The sequence below is a fragment of the Meriones unguiculatus genome, chromosome 1 (assembly GCF_030254825.1).
Source record: "Meriones unguiculatus strain TT.TT164.6M chromosome 1, Bangor_MerUng_6.1, whole genome shotgun sequence".
In the NCBI taxonomy this organism is placed as follows: Eukaryota; Metazoa; Chordata; class Mammalia; order Rodentia; family Muridae; genus Meriones; species Meriones unguiculatus.
This window is the reverse complement of record NC_083349.1, coordinates 58474677-58495566: the sequence shown is the minus strand read 5'-3', so window position 1 is coordinate 58495566 and position 20890 is coordinate 58474677. Positions and strand designations below refer to the sequence as shown.

Sequence of the window (20890 nt, the reverse complement as noted above, 5' to 3'; positions counted from 1 at the left end):
GGGAAGGCATCTGTAGAATGTTGGTCTGATCATGGCTGAGTATTCCCAGGTAAACACACACAGGCCCCTTGTGCCCTTATTTTCTAGTGTGTAGACACATCCTTAGCTCACCAGCTGCGCGCCCCCCCCACACACACAGGAGCAATGGACCCATCATCCATTGTGACAGCGCAAGGCAGGCCACAGGCATTTTCGAACCAGAAACAAAAGCTTGGCCTGCTGGTACTAAATGTGCCCTGGAGACGCCAACTCTAGCTCTTCCTCATCCTCTTCATGGACTTCCGTTTTTCTGTGGCTTTTAAGCCGTGGTGTGTGAGTCCTGCCCCTGCTTCTGGCATCAGACTGTGCTGTGCTGTTTTGCATGGAATGCCCCATTGAGACCCATTCCTGCTGCTGACTATGTGTCCTTGGACAAATTAGATCATCTAAACTTGTGGAGCCTCGTGGTCCTACTCTTACGCTTACCATGGGAAATGGATAAAATGCTGTATGTAATGTAAAGTCTTTGGTTTTTAAATACTGTATCTTAAAAGTATCACATCACCTAGAACTTGAAACATGTTCAAATGCCAGTTCCTTTCCTCCCTTCCTCCCCTGGCACTTTGAAAACCAGCGTTCCCTGACTTGAATCTTTTATGTCTCTATACTTTGGGTTTGCTGTTAGTTTTTTGGTTGTTATTGTTGCTTGTTTTCAATTCTAGAGTTACACAGAGAATCAAGTGAAAATACATGAAGTTATTATTATTATTATTATTATGTTTTTGTTTTTCGAGACAGGGTTTCCTCTGTGTAGCCCTGGCTGTCCTGGAACTTGCTCTATAGACCAGGCTGGCCTCAACCTCTGCTTACCCCTGCCTCCCGAGTGCTGGGATTAAAGGCTCCCAGCTGTGAAATTATTCTTCTTAAAGAAACAACTTTATATTTTTATACTTTATATTGTATTTATATTACATTTACATTTTAAGTTTTAGGTTTTCAAGAAACAGGTTTAAATGTCTCAAGTATTGATGTTCTCTCATCTTTGGGCTCCCTTCCCAGGCTGGGAATCATGGAGGCTGGTTCTGTGGTCCGAGCCATCTTTGACTTCTGCCCGAGCGTCTCAGAGGAACTGCCACTCTTTGTGGGGGACATTATTGAGGTGTTGGCCGTGGTGGATGAATTTTGGCTTCTAGGAAAGAAGGAAGATGTTACAGGTAAGAGACATGTGATGAATGGCAGACCTTTCCACCACACGACACGCAGTTACATTAACTTAGTCCTCGATGGACACGTGCTGTCTGGGTTGGAGCATGTGATGCCGTCCTGGGAGCAGGTGCCGTGAACACCCACCAACTTTGGGGAAATGTTTTCTAGCAGACTTGACGCTTCTGTTCACATGAAACCTATGAGCGAGCGTTAGAGGGAATTGCTTGCCCAGTGGCCCTGACATGAAGGGGACACGGAGCACTGAGGACACACGGCACCAGTGGTTGAACGGTCCATTCGGGCTGCAGAGGACAAAGTCGTGCAAGGCAGGGTGGGGAGGAGGCCAGAAACTGGTGCTTTCCACACCGTCAGATCTGCTGTTGCTTTGAGAATGATGGGATGGGGACTCGACAGGTACCCGGGTGGCGAAGAGCACCGCCTGCCCTCAGAGAGCCCGGCCCCTGTCCGTGTGCACCGAACCACCTCACTGGCCCAGTAATGCCTTCGAGTTCCATTCTCTGTCCTCTGCATACATCTCGTTTTGGACCTTGTACTTTTTCCACAGCAAATCCTCTCATTCTTAGCATTAAGTCAGTTTTCAATTCAGGATTTGTAAATGGACGCAGAAGAGAAATGAACGGACACTGACAGGGATGAAAAGAACGCTCTGTGTTTAACCTGTGTGCTTCCATTTTTTCAGGACAGTTTCCCAGCAGTTTTGTGGAGATTGTGACAATTCCCAGTCTGAAAGAGGGAGAGAGGCTGTTTGTTTGCATCTGCGAATTCACATCTCGAGAGCTGAATAGTCTTTCCCTCCATCGAGGTAAGCAGGGCATCAGAGGTTTGCAGAACCTTGCAAACAGGGTCTGTTAAAGATGCCAACACTGCAATTAATCTCTGCAGAGATTATAACACAGCGTGATGAGGGTCAGAGTGAGGCCTTATGCTGGTAGTGATAATTTTCATGGTGTTTTCTCGTGGTGTTTTAGAGTTTATGTTTTTTGAGACGGAGTCTCACTACATAATCCATTGCTTGGGACTTCATATATAGACCAGGCTGTCCTCAAACTCACAGAACTTCACTTGCTTCTGCCTCCTGGATGCTGGAGTTAAAGGCATGAGCCACCACCCCATCTATTTTTATTTTTAATTATGAGAGAGAGGACTATGAATATGTGCTCCTGAGTGCGGGTATCTGGGGAGGGGGGAAGAGGCCATGGGCTGGTCTGCTGCTGCCTGGTGTGGATGAGCTGTAATAGTACACGCTCTCAGCTGCTGAGCCCTCTCCTCAGCCCCTGCAACAGTATTTGAATCTGATCTTCAACACCGAGAGTGTTAGTAACTATGCACTAGACATAACAGTGCAGTCTAAAGGCTCTTAGCTACGGGTAAGAAGTGTGGCCTCAGGACAGCAACTTGTCAGTGTATCCTAAGTCCAGTGTTTTTTTTTGTTTTGTTTTGTTTTGTTTTGTTTTGCTGACAAGATTGCTATTTACTGTAGCGCCTGTTTTTAAGTCTATTTTATTTGTGGTTCCTTAAGCTTCTACCTTTCTTCCAACCCCCGACCCTAGGTAGGAAAGAAAGAAGGTTAGAACTGAACGGGACGTAGACCTCTTTGACTTAGTTCCTGCTGGTTAGGGTAATTGGCTCTTTGGGAAAATACCAATCTCAGTCGTCATGATGTCTAACAGTTGAGCAACAGCAGACAGCAAACAGCAGCAGTGGAATGAACAAGCAGCCTTCTTCCTCCTCCGTCTCCTCGAAGCCTCTCTCTGGAATCTTGTATTTATACCCTCTCAGAGTCCTCAGAATTCCACTATTTGAAGCTGGCCAAGACAATGCACTCTTGAGTTACAGGAGGCTGTTACCAGCTGGCAAAGACCACGCCCCACACAAGGCAGTTATCAGCTGTGGATAAACTAAGGCAGTCCCATATCCCATCCTTGGGACTTAAAAAAAAGAACATATTTACATAACATAACTGAGCTTTTAAAGGAACCAAAACTTCCACTACATCATACTAATATACAATAGGGAAACAGTAATTTTGATATGATAAATAAGAGAGAAATGCATGGCTGTGATTTCATTGGATAATGTGAAAGTTCTCATAAGAACCAGTTTTTTAAACAGATGCTACTGGCCCCACCCCCAGGGTGGTTCAAGTATTTCTCACATTGTACTGCAATAGGCATGGACTTCCAAAGATGGACAGGAAGCCATCTCCACACATCCACCTGGTTAAGTCCACACTGCTGTACACAAACACAGGGCATTAGTGCTGCAGACTGAGGCTCGAGATCCACCAGTTTTGTGATGACTCAATTATCATATCAAAATAGAGGGTCTTACCAGCTGGAGTGTTTGTTCTGTAATTGTTCTTTTAGGGTGATGCTAAAGGCACAGGCCTAATTCTTTTTGTTTGTTTATTTTGGTTTTTTATTTTTTTTTAATTTATTTATTATTTATACAGTATTCTGCCTGCATGTACGCTTGCAGGCAAGAGGAGGGCACCGGATCTCATTATAGATGGCTGTGAGCCACCATGTGAGTGCTTGGAATTGAAGTCAAGACCTCTGGAAGAGCAGACAGTGCTCTTATTCTCTGAGCTATCTCTCTAGCCCCAGTTTTTTATTTTTCAAGACAGGGGTTCTCTGTCTAACCTTGGCTTTCTTGGACTTGCCTTGTAGACCAGGCTAGCCTCAAAATCACAGAGATCCGCCTTTCTCTGCCTCCCCTCTGGAATTACAGGCATGTACCACCAAGCCTGGCTTATGGGCCTAATTCTTTTACACACATACACACAGAGTGGAGAATGGAGATCTGGTAAACTTCTCTATCCCCTAGTCAGAGAGGAAAAGAATATTGGAGTTTTTTGTCTGTTTATTTTTTGTGTTCATCCTCAAGACCTGTCTGGGGAGTTTCATACCTGCTTAGGATGTCCTCAGTCTCTCCCTTTGTTCTGTAGACTTCTTGCTAACCAGTGTTGGGAAGTCAGTGCAGAGCGTGAGGTCACAGCAGACTCTTTGTTCTGCACATAGCTAGCTCAGGGGAGGTCTAGAGTCCAGGGCTGGCCTCCCCAGGTAGGGTGAAAAAGGACAAGAGCCTGTTGTGCTCTCTGAACCGTGCACAGGATGTAAGCGGCATGGCCACAGGATGTAAGCGGCACATGTTTGTTTGTTTCGGTGTTGGAGCTGGACCCAGGGCCATGGGCACACTAGGCAGTGAGGCGAGCACTCTGCCACCAAGTCACATTTCCAGCTCTAGCGTGGACATGTTCCATCTCAATTCTGGCTCCTGGTGAAAATAGCAGGTCGAGGGAGGGGCTATGTGGAAAGATACGGTGTGTAGTTAATATTATGAAGAATCTGAGTGGTTAGCTGCTAGAATTAGTTTTGCTTTAACATTATATGTTGTATGGTCAAGTCTGAGGATTCAAAAATTTAAAAAGCAATTATTTTCCTGCTGAAGCCAGCTCTGAGAAGACTCATCTGAGGCGTTCTGAACTGGCTTTGAAATTAAAATCTACCTGAATTCCAGGGCCCTCTTAGAGATTCTCCAGGAGACAAAGACCTTTTAGCCAGGAGTCACCTGAAACAAGAGTAAGTCAGGTCAGGTGCCCCAAATCAGCTGTCACTTGTGCATCTGTGTGCCTGCATACAGGTGCCTGTGAAGGTCAGAAGAGGATGTTAGTTCCATCGGGAATGGAACCCTGATCCTCTGCATGAGCAGCAAGCACTCTTAACCAATGAGCTATTTCTCCAGCCGTGAATCTGTAGGGGTGTTTGTTTGTTTGTTTGGTTGGTTGGTTGGTTGGTGTTTCAAGACAGGGTTTCTCTGTGTAGCCTTGACTGTCCTAGACTCATTTTGTAGACCAGACTGGCATCAAACTCACAGAGATCCACCTGCCTCTGCCTCCCTAAGTGCTGGGAGTTCAGGCTTGTGCCACTTTTGCCCAGATGAATTTGTACATCTTAATTAAAAAACAAACAAACAAAAACATACATGTGTGGGTGTTTCACCTATGTCTGGGTCTGTGCACCATGTGGATGCCTGGTGCCTGCAGAGGCCAGAAGAGGGCACTGGATCCCCTGGAACTGGAGTTACAGATGTTGTGTGCTGCCAGGTGGGCACTGGGAACCAAACTGTAGTCTTCTGTGGGAGTAAGAATGTTTTCTCAACTGCTGAGCTGGATCCTCAGCCTGGGAATCTGTAAGTTTAATCTTGATTCCTCGTAACCTATTAACCCTAAAAAGCTTTATGGAGTCCAGGAAGAAGATGCAGGGACAGAAAATACCCAGGGGAAAGGACTAGGAAGAGATGACTAATGAGCACTCCCATTCCACACCTGGAAAATCTCAAGGTTTACTGTGGCTTCTGATTTGAAAAGGCAAGCTTTCTTGGATGAGGAACCTTGTCCCTTTCTGTGGAACTTGACACACTGAGATTATATATATATATGGCACATCACATCAGTAACAATTAATTTTGCTACTTGGAAGCAAAGTTACTACAAAATGAAGTATTGTTTTAAACCACACACAGTTTATCAGATACAAGTCTAAGGTTCACTGATTTTTTTTTTTTTTGAGCCTAGGCCTCAAGACAGCTCTTCTACTTCATTAAACCAAAAGAGAATTTGCCATGAAATCGGCTCATGAGGAGAATATGCATTCCTTCAACCCTGCCCTCTATTACTGTTAATCCTGATCCCTGTGGTATCTTTTTGATCTGTCTCTAGGAACCGAACCTTCAATGTAGTTGTCCTAGTCAGGGTTACTATTGCTGTGACAGAACACCACCACCAAAAAGCAAGTTGGGAGGAGAGCGTTTATTTGGCTTACACTTCTAAAGCACTGTTTATCATAGAAGGGGGTGAGGACAGGGAGTCAAACAGGGCAGGAACCTGGAGGCAGGAGCTGATGCAGAGGCCGTGGAGGGGTGCTGCTCACTGGCTTGCTCCTTGTGGCTTGCTCTGCCTGCTCTCTTAGAGAATCCAGGACCATTTCAGGGATAGCATCACCTGAAATGGTCTAGACCCTCCCCTATCACTCCCTAGTGCCTTACTGCCTTACTGCCTGATCTCATGAGGCAGTTTCTCACTCATTCCCTCCCTCAGATAACTCTAGCGTGTGTGTCATGGTGACAAGGAAACAAGCAGTGGTGTGGCTTCTCCTCTGTGTACTGAAAACTTTGGAGACCCAGAGACTAAAGAGTCCTGGGGTGCTGAGAGTGTAGTTGAGTTGGTAGGGTGCTTGATTCAGTCACTAACCCCAGCATTCAGGAGACAGAGGCAGAAAGCCATCTTCAGCCACACTGCCAGCCTGGGCTACGTGAGAGCCCTGTTGTATTTTACCACACTGCCTTTTTAGTTGTTATTATACTTACGAAGTATTGCTAAGCAGCTGGAGAGATGGCTCAGTGGTTAAGACCACTGGCTGCTTTTCCAGAGGACCCAGCTTCAATTCCCAGTAACCACGTGGAGGCTCACAACCTGTACCTCCAATTGAAGAGAATCCAGCTCCCTCTTCTGTCCTCTTTGGGACTGTACACACATGGTACCCAGACATCCAGGCAAGCAATAATACATCCACACACACAAAAGAAAAGTACAAATCGCCGAAAGAGAAAAGTTTTGTGTTTGTGTTATGAGCAGTATGTTAAAAGCAGGTAATACGGCCTAGAGGATAGGAATGCTGACGGCCCTAGATAGAAATCCATCTTTGCTGCATAGTCATTGTGATGCTGGGCTAGTTATTTGAAACTCTCAGACCCAGTTTCCTTGTGTAAAAGCTGGAGAGGATGCTACATCTCCCTCAGAGCATGATAGGACCGGTGGAGATATAACCAGGCAGAGAGAAGCCCCCTGTGGCTTCTGCAGTTTTGACATGCCTGGGCCTGTTTGCGCCATCATCCTGTTGGTGTGTGCAGGATATTTCCCCAGAGTCTACCTGGAGTCGGAGTGCCAGAATTTCTTCCAGCAGGTGTCACCCTTCCCCCCTTTCCTGACACTTCTCAATTGTTTTGGACTGTTCTTTGTTTTGAGTTCAGAAACAAAACTATCTTCTAGAAGAGTCAGTATGAGTGGCTAGTCATCAGCTGTCCAAAAAAGAATAAACTATAGAAAACAAAAGGTGAAGCAGAAAAAGAGAAGAAAGAAAGGAAAGGAAAAATAATATCGCAAGGAAAAGATAAATGATCAGGAGATTTAAGACAGATTATGGGATACCGCCCATCATTTCCTTATATAACAGAATGTGGTAATCCTTGGATTCACCAGAAAAGCCAACTCTACCATTTTGGGCCAAATTTAAAGTAAGTTTTATTAAATAGTAAGTACTGAACAAGAGATGGACTTTGGTCAAGACCATTCCCAGGAATTTCCCAGCTGGAATGGCCTTGATCCAGGTGTTGTAGGAGCTTATAAGTATAAACCTATAGGCCACAGTACTTTCCCTTTAGGCTAGGTTATTTCCCAAGAACTACAATTCCCAGCATTCCAGGAAGTTACCTGGTTCCTGGGCCTCTGGGGCTTACAGGTTGATTTTGGGCATTAAAATGCTTAGGACTGTCTGAAGCTTGCACTTCTAGGCTGCCTCCTCTCAAAAGGCCTATTAAAGTGATAAGTTATAAGTAAGTTGCTGGCTGACCTTTATCAGTCACAGCACAAGAACCCTAAATGTTAACGCCATGAGTTGAAGTGTTAGGACATTTGGTTCCTGTGGGAACCTAAATAAAATATGTGGTCTGTACAAAGCACACAGCCCCCTGGGCAGTTAGTGCCACAAGTGGAGTCAAGGAAGAAGCTGACCCTGCACAGCCGGACTGTGTGTATCAGAGTCTAACAAGACCCACATTCCTCCTGTAATCCACTTCGCAGTCAAAGAAAAGCTGCAACCAGAGAATCAAGCAGTATGGTGGGGGTGATCACATTTGAGCCAAAGGCCAGACTAACCCTGAGGGTCACCGCAGTTTCCATACTCCTGTTCCCAAACTTGGTCCCACCATTCCAGAAATGTTTTTATATTGGTATTTTTCAAGTCTAGAACCACTGAGCATCTTCCATTCCTAAAAAATTACCCAGGCAGGACTCCAGGGGCATAGCTTGCTTGACTAATTAAAATGAGAGATTTTGGAAGACAAAATCCAAACAGAGAAACCAAACCAACCAGCCAAGCAACAGCTCACCCCCAAAACTGACCCAAGTCACAGTTAGACCTGCAAAATGATGGCAGTAACCAGGTAGGAGGGAAAAATCAACAAAATAAAAAATGTAAGGTGGAGGGGGTTGAACTAAAGTAAAACAGCATCTGAATTGTGTGTGTTGGGGGTGGGGAGGGGACGTTGTCTTGTTTTGTTTTGAAAATCCACCTTTATTATCTGGGACTAACCAGCAGAGTGACAGTCTGGCCGGAAATGAAGCTCATCAGAACTGCTGTGTTGGAACAGGGAGGAAAACAAGCCCTATTGTCCAAGTTCATGGAGGTCTGCCCAACAGAGAGCACTGTCACTGCCGCGCAAGGGAGCCAGGCGTTTCGACGCCAGCAGCGTGGGAGTTGTGGCATGCTTTGATTTTCCTATTCACCAAGAGACCTATTGTGTCTGAGCAGTCATGTCACCAGTGGCTTTCCTCTGTGGCCTGCATGGGGAAGGGGAGGGGACACTTGTAATTCTCAGGACTCAAGGTTTTGGCCAGTGGGTATGGGTTCATAAATTAGGGACAGCAGAAACATGAGGTCAGGACACTGTGTTTAGGTGTCTCTAAAACCCTAAGCACAGCATGATGAAGTATCTCTCTCTAAGTCTAAAATGTTAGGTCAGGTGCGCACGCTATGCCAGTGAACAAATGCCAGGACTGAGGAGGGACGTGGAGATTTCTTTGGTAGACCCCAGATGGCCACCAAGCTGACATGAGTTTCTAAGGTGCTTTAAGGTGGACTGCTGAGGTTTCAGGCCGGGAGAAACAATAGTAATGATTTGGAGTTCAGTAGGGAGTTCAGTACATGCTTTTAATCCAAGAACTTAGAAGGCTGAGGCAGGAGGATTGCAGCCTGGAATGCCCTATCTCAAAAGCAAAACAAAGTAACCTCCCTCCCCACCCATTGTGTGAGACTGGGTCTCCTATCATGGGTGAGATGGGGAAGGATGGCTGGAGAGTGGAAGGTGATGACTGAAACCTGAGCCCCAGCTCGTGGGGCAAAAACAAAATAGCGGCCTGTTGGTGTGCTGGTAAAAAACTTCTACAGAGTATGCGCAGAACAAATGTGTTTTATTGATTTCAGACAATAAGAATAAGATTATTCCTGGCACTTGGGAGTCTGAGGCAGGAGAATTGACACGAGTTTCAGGCCAGCCCATGCTCTGGAGTGAGAGCCTATCTTAGAAAACCAGATTTCATTAGGGAAGAAATCGGAGAGCAACAGGCTGTGGTGTCTCATGGCTAAAATTTGAGCAAAAGGATATGGTAAAGTTGGCATAAAGAATTAAAATGATTTACAATCATTCTATAGGTTTGAAGAGATAATGTTTGGGGTAAAATTTAAAAGGGGAGATAGTGGGAATTAGACTAGGCTAGGGTATTAGTGGAGAGAATTAATAAGTAGAAGAAATATTTTGTAGAAGAAATTAGAGGATACAAGGAAGCTAGCTCTGGGAGCCAACTTTAGATGCAGGAGAGTACAGATGAGTTTGGGAGTTGAGGCTGAAGAATAATCATCAGCAGCAAATGGATTCTGAGCGCTCACCATGCAAAAGGCAACACCTCAGACCCATGAGAAACAAAAGAGAAGGGCAGTCACTAAAGCACTCGTGCACTTGGGAAGATAGTACACACTTTTTTTTTTTTTTTAAATCAAGAACGAGGCTGAGAGAGAGCACTGACTGCCCTTAGAGGACCGGGGTTCAGTTCCCAGCACCTACACAATGACTCACAACTTCCTGTAATTCTAGTTCCAAGGGATCTGACTCCCTCTTCTGGCCTTCTTAGGCACTGCATGCATCTGGTACACAGGCATTCATGCAGGCCAACGCCAACGCATATAAAATAAAACAAAGAAACCTCCTTTAAAGGCTCAGGAGCGTATAGAAGTCAAGAATGTAACAGATGGCTCACCCTCCAACGTGTTTGACGGGGAGCCATGCGCTGCTGTCCCTGTCCTTCCCTCAGGCGGCTCTGTGCAGAGCTGACCCGTGCACTGGGGGGGGGGGGGGGGAGATATAAGTAAGATTAAAATTATAATCCGCAAAACGAATATCCATAATTACATAATCAAACGATTGTTATAAAACGATTGATTATTGACCCATGGAATGTGTTTTTAAAACTGTGGTTAAATCTAAACACTAAGACGAATGTAACTTTGGGTTTCTGTGTTGTGAAGATAACCTGAAACACTGGTTATTTGCAAAAATGGAAGAGCTGGTTACTGGAACTTTTTCCAAGGTCTTATTATAGGGCCAGCGAGTCGGCTAGCAGGTAAGGGTACCTGCTGCCAGACCCAGCAACCCGAGCGCTATAGCAGAAGGAGAGAATCCTCACGAATACACATGCAAGCCTAGCGCGCAGGAGGCTGAGGCAGGGGGACCGTGGCGGCAGCCGGGGTCACACAGTACAGTCCTGCTCACCGATGACGAAAAGGCGGCTGCACTACTGGTCACAGAGCTGCTCCCTGGGGTTCGGGCCAGGGTCCTGACTTTTGCTTCTCTCTCCTCAGGAGACCTGGTGATTCTCGATGGCACTCCCGCGGCAGGATGGCTGCAGGGCCGAAGCTGCTGGGGCGCGCGGGGCTTCTTCCCGTCCTCGTGTGTGCGTGAGCTCTGCCTGTCCTCCCAGAGCCGACACTGGCACTCCCAGCCGCTCCAGGCCCCGGAATACGCCATGGGGCAAGCCCGGGCCCTCATGGGCCTTTCTGCCCAGCTGGATGAGGAGTTAGATTTCAGGGAGGGAGATGTGATCACCATCATCGGAGTTCCCGAGCCAGGCTGGTTTGAAGGAGAGTTAGAGGGCCGAAGGGGCATTTTCCCAGAAGGTTTTGTGGAGCTGCTGGGGCCCCTAAGGACGGTGGGCGAGCCGGCGGATCCCGGAAGTGGAGACGACTGTGTTGTTAACGGTGAAGCAGACGTCTCTCCAGGGGTGGAGAGTGGGGCAGACGAGGACGACCACCCGACGGGCACCTATGGGATTGCCCTCTACAGGTTCGAAGCCCTGGAGCCGAATGAGTTGGATTTTGACATAGGCGATAAAATTCGAATTCTGGGGACCTTGGAGGATGGCTGGCTGGAAGGACGTCTGAAGGGCAGGACGGGCATCTTTCCCCATCGCTTTGTGAAGGTATGTCCTAGCGCCAGGACAGAGGAAACCGCCGCCCTGCCCCAGGAAGGCAGCCCCCGCAAGAACTCTGAAGGCTCTGTGGATGGGTTGGGGAGCCCAGAGGTGGAGGAAGCAAGACACGAACCACAGGGCTGTGAAGCAGAAAGGCCTGACTATGGTCTCTCCGAGCAAACCCCTGTTCTAGATTACGTGGGCCCTGACTGTGTTGTGGATAAGAACTCTGGTCAGGATGGAGACGACCCAGGAAGCTCCCCAGGTGTGGATCTTGAAAGGCCTCTCGCTAAAGACCCTTCTGTAGCCGACGCCTCGGAGAGAGTCAATGGTGTTTCTTCCCAGCCTCAGGAACCTTTTTATCCCAAGGTGCAGAAGAACCAGTATTATTTAACAACGGGAGGGAGCCACCGACACTCAGACCTGTTCTCTGAGCTTCTCCCCCTGGAAGCCAGGCCTCGAGACTACTCCAGCCTGCCTCCCAAAAGGACGTGTGCTCAGGGTAGGTCCCTCCAGAAGCCAGCGCCCCACCTTCACAGGGCCTCCTCCCTCACGGCCTCCAGGATAGCCAGACCTAGCCACTTTTGCCACCCCATTATAGCCAGCTATGCTCAGAAGCACCAGACCTCTGCAGAAAACGCCTCCAGCCTCTACACTGCCCCAGGGAGACCAGAGAGGAGGCCTGGGCTTCCAGACAAGGGGCCTGCCACAGAAACAACCACGGGGCCACAGGGGGACATCATCGACCTGGATTCCAAGTTGACCCAACAGCTGATAGAGTTTGAGAAGAGCCTGTCAGGGCCCAACACGGAGCCAGATAAAATCGTGCGCCGCTTTTCAATCCTGGACTTCAACTCAGAGAAGGACATAGTCAGAGGCTCCTCAAAGTCAGCGCCCTCACAGGATCTCCCCGAGAGGAGAAAGGCCCTGAGGCCACCACCACCCAGACCCTGTACCCCAACCCCCATTTATCCCCACTTGGTGGTTGACCAGAGCCCAAAACCAAAACCTGCACCCCCCTTAGCCGTGAGGCCCTCCCGCCCAGCTCCCCTGCCTCCTTCTGCACAGCAGAGGATGAGCGCAGCCTCCCCCAAGCCCCCAGCCTCCTCCTGTGCCCATCCGGGTTGGGAGACCCCAGAGGAGGGCTCTGAGCATGAGGAGAAGAGCCCAGCGCCTCTGTGCCCCTCTGTGCTGCTGAGGATTCAGGACGTGGAACACGACTTGGACATGTACACCAGGGCTCAGGGAGAGCTGAATGCGATGTTAGAGGAAAAGCAAGACGAACTGTTGAGGGCAGAGATGCTTGAGAACCTCAGGTTCTACGAGAGCACCATTCAGAGCCTGAACCTGGAGCTGCAGCAGCTGAGGGGTAAGTGGCCCTAACCCTGGCACCGAGGCTCGGTGAGGGCCTCGCTATGAGAGAAACCTCCTGACCGTCAGAGACCTACAGGCCCATTACCCAGTTCCTCATTCAGTCACCTAATTAGGTGCCCTGGCATGCCGTATCAATGACCGAGGTGTCCTCTGAGTCCATTTGCTGCTCAGAGAAACCAGCCGCAGGCGTGTGCACTCGGCTGACACGGTGCACCGCAGACAGGAAGTCCCTAAACAAGTCATTCTTAATGAGTTTTAAAAAGAAACTGAAGTTTGCCAAGCCAAGTCTCCTGAGAAAAGTAGAACTTGGATTTGTATGATCAGAGGCCATATTTCAGTAGTAATAGCTTGTTTTTCATACTTGTTAGAAAAAAAATGCGTAATTACCATTTGTTCGCACAGAGGCTTCACAGCCGTCTTAGGAGTACATATAGGAAGTGTTCAAGTGGCCACTTTATAGAGGGAAAAAATTAAGACCTGGAGCCATTAAATACCCTGCCAAGAGAGCTGAGGTTTAAGCTGTTGTTTTTCACTATTATAGCCTTTTGCTTCCCACCTTGTACATTCAAAAATGCATATGCAATGGCTAGTCTCCAAAGATGTGTGTGTGCATGTGTGTGGTGTACCTGCAGGCATGTACAGGTATATGTGTAGGTATGCATGGATGTGTGCTTACGTGTGTTTAGGTCAGAGGTCAACTTTGGGTATTGTCACTCAACCGCTGTCACCTTGTATATTTTGAGACAGGGTCTCTCATTGGCCTAGAGCAGTGGTTCTCAACCTTCCTAATGCTGCGACCCTTTAACACAGCTCCTCATGTTGTGGTGACCCCAACCATAAAATTCTTTTCGTTGCTACTTCATAACTGTAATTTTGCTGTTGTTATGAATCATAACCTAAGTATCTGATATATAGGATATTTGGGTACCTTTTCATGACCCACAGATTGAGAACCACTTGCCTAGAGCTTGCACGTTAGGCTGTGCCTGCTGGCCAGTGAGCCCCGCCTGCCTGTGCTTCCCCAGTGCTGAGATTACAGGCACGTGCCCGACACCTGACTTTTTACCTGGGTGCTAGGGATTGAGTTCCTGTGCTTATGCAGCAAGCTCTTGAAGCCATCTCCCCTTTCCCTCTGGAGACTTCTTATTCATCAGACTCACGGGAGAAATATTATATACAGTGGCACTAGCATAATGGTATGTGCCTTCAATCTGCGTCCTCATGAGGCTGGGGCAGGAGAATTGTCACAAGTTCAACGCTAATCTTGACTGTATAACTAGGTCCCGTCTCAGGGAAAAAAGAGGAAGAGCACAGAAGAATGGTTAAGAGAGCCTGGGTTAAGGACACAGACTTATCTCCCTTTCAACCTTAGACCTCTAAAACAGAGTGCAGAAAGTATAATTTTAAAATTCCATTAAAGGCTGGAGTGTTTACAAGCACTTGTTGCTCTTACAGAGGACCTGGGTTTGGTTGCCAGCATCCACAATGTGGCTCAGACCTTTTGTTACTCCACTTTCAGGAAATCCAGCACCCTTTTCTGGTCTTCAAGGCTACTAGGCATGCACACAATACGTATACATGCATTCAGGCAAAATAGTTGATGGATGAATGAATAGATAGATAGGATGGATGAGTAGATTGACAGACAGACAGATAGATAAATGATACATACATAGATAGATAGATTATACATACATAATTTTTTAAGGATTCACTAAGAGAAAGTATTAATGGAAGACCTGAAATTGAGTCATTTTCAGAAAGACAGAAAGCAGATGGTACTGAGAAAGTAAGGAAACCTCCATCTGAAATATGCCAAGGAATATAGCGCAGTTCCAGGATGAGGCAACAGGAAGGGTCCTAGGGTAAGTTCAGTGTAACTGGCCCTGGTCTCCTGTGCTGAAGAGAGGATTTGTCCACGAGCCACAGAACAGGTGCTTCATCATCCCTCAGCCACTTGAGTGCTGGGAACTCCAGCCACCTTGGTGACTCGCTTCTGTCATTTTGAGCTTGGACTCCTGGGTCCCGAGGGCTTCCAATGCAGAGCTGCCCGGTTGCTCACCGGACAGTTAATGCAGCAAAATGTCCAGCCCTGTGCAGACCACGCAGCTCTCTTGCGGCTGCTGCTCCTGGGATCCTGGCCTATGACGTCATGAGGGCGCTCCATAGCAGGTTTGACTCTTTGTTCCGTTTTGTTTTTATATCTGATGGCTGCCTGTCAGTAGTTCTCAAGGCCTCAGGATTTCTTTAATCCCAGCACTCGGAAGGCAGAGGCAGGTTGATCTCTGTGAGCTCGAGGCCAGCCTGGTCTACACAGTGAATTCCAGGACAGCCAGGGCTGTTACTCAAAGAAACCCTGCCTTGAAAAACAAACAAGAAAAGATTTTCTTTTTATATGGTAACATCATTGTTTAATAGTTGGTGCATGGTTCAAAGATGCCGAGACTTAATGGAACTATTTTTTTAACATGTATTTTTATTTCTGTTTCTGTGTGCTTGTGTGTGTGTGAGAGAGAGGCTATGCCATTATGCCATGATTGTAAGTGCCCTTGGAGGCCAGAGGAAGGCTTCAGATCCCCTGGAGCTGTAGTTACAGGCAGTTGTGAGATTCCAGTTACAAAGTTTGCATAAACCATAAGTAAGCTTGCTGTTATGTGTTGTATTTCTAAGTGTGAATTGCTGTTCTGAACATGCAGGGCCATGAGTGTATACGCTTACAAATGCACACTTTCACGTTATCATACGGAGAGAGCAGTAAGAGGTAGTTATAGACTGTCATGGGTCAGGGAAGGGCCGTGTCATCTGTTATGGACTCAGGTCAAGCCAGTGTCACCTAGAAAAACTGGTTTAGTTGAAGCTTTCGCTGAGCAGGGTATAGAGTGGTGAGCGCTCTAGAACTGTTGTTTGCCTCATGGAGTGTCTAGTCAAATGGGTTGAGGGCCAACAAATCGGGGACCGTATCTAAAGCACCACGCCTTGAAATATGATGGCTCCCTGGGCAGCAAACACAAGAGAGTCGGTCCTCCAACTTTTGGGGTTTTTTTTCTTTGTTTTGGTGTTTTATTGAGACAGGGCTTCACTGTGTAGCCCTGACAATTCTGGAACTCACTCTGTAGACCAGGCTGGCCTCGAACGTAGAGTTCCATATGCCTCCAGAGTTCTGGGACCCAAGGTGTGTGCCACCATGCTGACTTTTGGGTTTTTTTTTAGAGCTTGTTACATTTGAAGTTCCTGTCAGAGCCCCTGAGTGGTGCCCTGGGAGAGGCTCATTCTAGTATTCAGGGTCCTTTTCCATCTCTCGGAGAGGCTCACAGACCTGAATTTGACACATAGACATCTGTTCGTGAGCATGCATTCTTCATTCATCAAATGCTGGCATTTGGTATGAGCCAAGCATGGGCTCACATTGATTAGTAAGAAGGTACACTCATGCTATCGCTCATGTGTGCCCGTCTGAAACTCTAGTGAGCCTTCTGACACTGGCCTCTGTTAGTCACGTTTCCTGTCTTGCAGCCTTTGAATCACACCTACAGGGTTCTCTCAGTGTGGGTCAGTGCCAGAACCCCACTGTTCGCCCTCACTACAGTGAGTCAGCCGCCCACGTGTCACAAACCTTGCTTCTAGCTAGCCATTCTAGTCGCTAATGTAATGTCAGGAAAGAGATCAACAAGAGCCACTCACAGTGTTGATTTGAGACGCAGTCTCACTGTATAATCCAGGCTGGCTTTGAGTGTGGTGTGTGTGTGTGTGTGTGTGTGTATGTGCGTGTGTGTGTATACCTGTGTATGCACATGTGTATACCCAGGCACATGCATTCCAAAATCAGAGGAGGGTGTCAGGTAGCCCTGCCTACCACTTCCTGCTTTATCTCACTGAACCTGGAACTCACCGGTGTTTGGCTAGGCCAGCTGGCCAGCAAGTCCCAGCAATCCTCCTGCCTCAGCCTACTCCCCTCCCTCAACTCCCAATCACACGTATACACAAACCTGCAGCCCTGGGGTTACAGGCCCACGTGACTAGGCTGGGCTCATTTGTTTGTTTAAAGTGGGTGTTGAGGACTGGAACTCAGGTCCTTATGTTTGGGCAGCAAGCCCTCTTACCAACTGGACCATCTCCCCAGCCCCTGACCTCAACTTTTGATTCTCCTGCCTTAGCCTCCCTGCGTGCTAGGAGAGCAGGCGTGCGTGCTGCCACACCCTATTCTCAGAGTGACTTTTTAATGATGACTTGGAAATGAGGTCAGAGTATGTCTTTAAGGAAAGTAATATTTTCATCAAAACATTGGGTGTGACCTGAGGCTCACGGAAGCCAACAGACTAACGATTGGAAGATGGCTTAAAACGAACAACTGTGTACTCACTACGCTAAAGTGATCTCTGATATTCTAGACGGATAGTCAAAATATGAAATTCAGGTTTCATCTCTCCAGAACAACCTTCTTATTCTGAAAACTCCTTGAAATGTTTCTGGTATAGTATTTCTGGCTTTTTTTCCCAAATAGTAGGATAGGGGAAAATTGCAAAACCTGGGCCAGTTGTGGTAGCATATGCATGTAACTTCAGTACTTGAGAGGCAGAGGCAATGGGGTCTCTGTGAGTCCCAGGCCAGCCAGGGCTACATAGTGAGGCCCTGTCTCAGGAATGAATGAATGAATGAGAGAGATAGTCGAATCAATTTGGGCTCTCTCTTTTTTAAAAAGGTAATGAAGGTTTGTGTAGAGCCGGGCGGGGTGTAGGTCAGTGAAAACTGTATGCTTAGGTTCTACAAGGCTCTTTATTCAATCCTAGTACCCCTCCACCAAGGACTGAATGCAAGACAATAACAGTCTCTTCTTTTTCTAGTCTGTCAGTGCGTAGGAAAAAAAGCAAGGATCCTTAACCCACGTGACATCTGCTTCAGGGCGTTGGCCCAGTACAAATGACCCTGGTTAATTCAACTGGATTTTATCCAGGTACAAAACAGCAACCAGAGTCTGAACCTGTGAACACTCTGTGAAGTCAGAGTACTGACTAGTGTTTCCTTTTTAGGGCTGACGGGTTAGCGTAGCATAGGACTGTTTTCTTGTTTATGATTGACCTGTGAGTCACCATTCTTTGCAGTTCATGGGGTGACTTTGCAAACATTTATTTCCTCATGCTCAGGGCCAGGCACAGGGCGGGAAACTGCCATAGACCCGGGTCCTTCAGAGTTTACAGGCTTTGCAGGACAGAGCAGAAGAGCTCGAGCTGGCAGGAGACGCCGGTCACGCCATCGCTCGTTAAGTGTGCTCTCTCCCTGTCCTGTTCTAAACGTCACAGGCCTAAAAGGGCAGGACAGCCTTCCTTCATCCACTGAGTTCCTGTGCTAGTCAGCGTGGATTCTTGAAGTGACAGCAGCGACCCTCTGCCCTTACTGTGAGAGAGGCTAACAAAAACTGAATAAATGTGTAATGTTTCAGAAGGGAAGGAGCCCGGGAGAATAGAAACCAGACAGACACTAGACAGAGAAACCAGTTATGAGGCCACTGCTGTGATCCAGAGAAGAAATGCCGGCCACCCGGGCTGGGGTAGAGCAGCGGGGTGAAATAGCTCAGTCCTAGGGATATTTGAATCTGAGCCAAGTGGACTTGCCGGTGGGCTGGGCGTGAGAAGCAAGAGAATGAGAAGAAGCAGGTGACGAGAGTGTGAGCTGATGCAGGGCCCGAGTTGCCGTTGATCGAGACAGTAAGGGCTCAGGTGGGGCTGGATGGTGAGGGGGGCAGTGTCCTGGTTCTCTTTCTGTTGCCGTTGCAGACACCGAGACCAAAAGCAACCTGGGATATAAAGTGTGTTTCAGCTTTCAGGTCACCCTCCATTATCACAGGACGCCCTGGCAGAACGGAGAGGCCCTGGAGGAGCAATGCTCACTGGCTTGCCCCTCTTGGCCATCTCCCCTGCTGGTTTATACACCCCAGGCTCACCTGCCGGGACCTGGCCCTGCCCACCGTGGGTTGAGCCCTCCTATATCAGTGAACAGACATGCCCCCGGGCCAGTCTGATGGAGGAAATTTCCCCACTGAGATCCCTCTTCCCGAATGCGTTTAGGTCCATGTCAAGGTGACAGAAACTATGACAGGAAGAGGCAGAGGTCAGGGCCTCAGTTTTGGTTCCATGCCTAAGATGCCCCGGTTAAAGTACTGATTAGGTTATCTGAGCTCAGGGCCTCAGGGCTGGAGCCATGAGTGGGCATCATGAGCACAGAGAGATTGCAGGGACAGACCTGTAATCTCAGCTACATGGGAGACGGAGGCAGGAGGATTGCAAGTCTAAAGCCTGCTGTAGGGTTACAGCCGCACAGGGGCGCTGTTTAAAGCCACACCCTTTGGTCAGGTTTGGCGCGGGAAGGGAGCATTCTGTGAATGAATGTGAACACACAAGAGAACATGTGTAGCTAAGGAGAAAAGAGATCCAGGAAGAACCGAGCCTTCGAATTGGCGGATTAGCTGTCTGGTTACATAGAAACTGAGTGGGTGCTAATTGTAGTTGCCACTAACTGGGCTCTCCTCGCTTTAAAACACACACAGGGTAGTTTCAGACACCAGTCTTCTGAACTGCCCGTGACTGACAGACAGGAAACCAAGGTTTGCCCAGCATCTCACAATGAGCAAATTGTAGGGCTGGAATTCAAGTCCTAACATACTGCGCCATTGTATCCACAGTAATGATAACGTTGTCAGACATGATTTCTGAGATTTGGTGAAAAGCAACAATTGAAACATTACGTGTTTCCTACCACTTACTTGGGCTGCTCACAACAGCCCATAACTCCAGGTCGAGGGCGTCCTACGTCTCTCCTGACCTCCGCAGGCCCCTGCATGCACGTGTAGCGCATGCGTGTGTACACACACACACACACACACACACACACAGTCTTCTTCTATCCCTGTGTTCCCAGACTTTCCTTTTCTGTCCTCCCCACTCCCAGCCAGCATTCTCTTCACCAGAGCTGAGACTCTCCATTTGATCATAAGTACCTTTCCGCCCCTTCATTCCCAGATCCCGGCTCCAGGCAGCGGGGACTAAAGTTAACCATACAGCAAGATCTGCTTTTCAAGTTTCCTTACCAGCCTCAGCCTAGAGGCAGCCATGCTGAACAAGAGTAGGAACCACACTCCTAATAGTGTCCATCTTGTACGTGTGCCTGTGTGTGTGTGTGTGTGTGTGTGTGTGCAGGGGGTGGCTGACACACGAGGCCAACCTTAGGTGTTGAACTTCCCAGTCAGGCTAGGCTGGCAGGTTCAGAAGCCCCAGGCGCCCCACCTGTCTCCACTTCCCCATGCTGGTTTTAGAAACATGCACCACAGCACGCAGCTTTTGTGTGTTCTGGGGGTCAAACTCAGGTCCTCATGCTCCCTTGGCAAGCACTTTCCTGGCTGTGGCCACAACCCCTACCTCCGTCTTTCTTGAATCAAAACTGCATGCCAGCTAACTGGGGTTAGAGAAGATTCTGACCCAGAGCATCGCAGTGTCTAGAGAGTGGGACCAGCACAGGAGAGCCAGTGGAGTGGAAGGAAAGCCAAGTAAAGGAAGAGTTTCCGAAGGAGAAAGTGACCCAGCTACTCTGAGTTCTGGGCTAGCCTGGTCTATATAGTGAGTTTCAGGCCAGCCAGGGCTACATAGTGACACCCTGTCTCATAAAAATGGGTGGGGGAGCAGAAGAGCGGGTGACGGATGCTCATCCCAGGCTTGAGCAGCAGCCGCAGTCCCCCTGACAAAACCTGTCTGCTGTTCTTCCTTTCCCTCTTTTTCTGTAGCCTGTCAGTCCGGAAGCGTCTGCGTCGAAGTAGGGTAGGAAAAGCCCCCGTTCTTTACATCCTCCTGTAAACTGTGTCCTTAAACTGCACCTGGCACGGTGGCGCACACCTGTGACCCCAGCCCTCGGGGAGGCGGAGGCAGGCAGATGGCTCTGAGTTTGAGCCCAGTCTGGGCTCTGGCATAGGTGTGTAGTCCCAGTTGCTGGTGAGGCTGAAGGAAGGGGATCACTAGCTCCTGG

The 20890-nt window shown here is 48.2% G+C and overlaps 1 protein-coding gene across 1 annotated transcript in view; it reads left to right on the top strand.

Annotated features, from left to right (window-relative positions):
- Dnmbp (dynamin binding protein) overlaps positions 1–20890 on the top strand; it is a 91657-nt gene that overhangs the window by 28029 nt on the left and 42738 nt on the right. The window contains exons 2-4 of the mRNA XM_021644644.2: positions 1039–1193; positions 1886–2008; positions 10899–12875. Coding sequence (XP_021500319.1) covers positions 1049–1193; positions 1886–2008; positions 10899–12875 — 2245 coding nt within the window. The 5' untranslated portion in view covers positions 1039–1048. The remainder of the gene's footprint in view (positions 1–1038; positions 1194–1885; positions 2009–10898; positions 12876–20890) is intronic.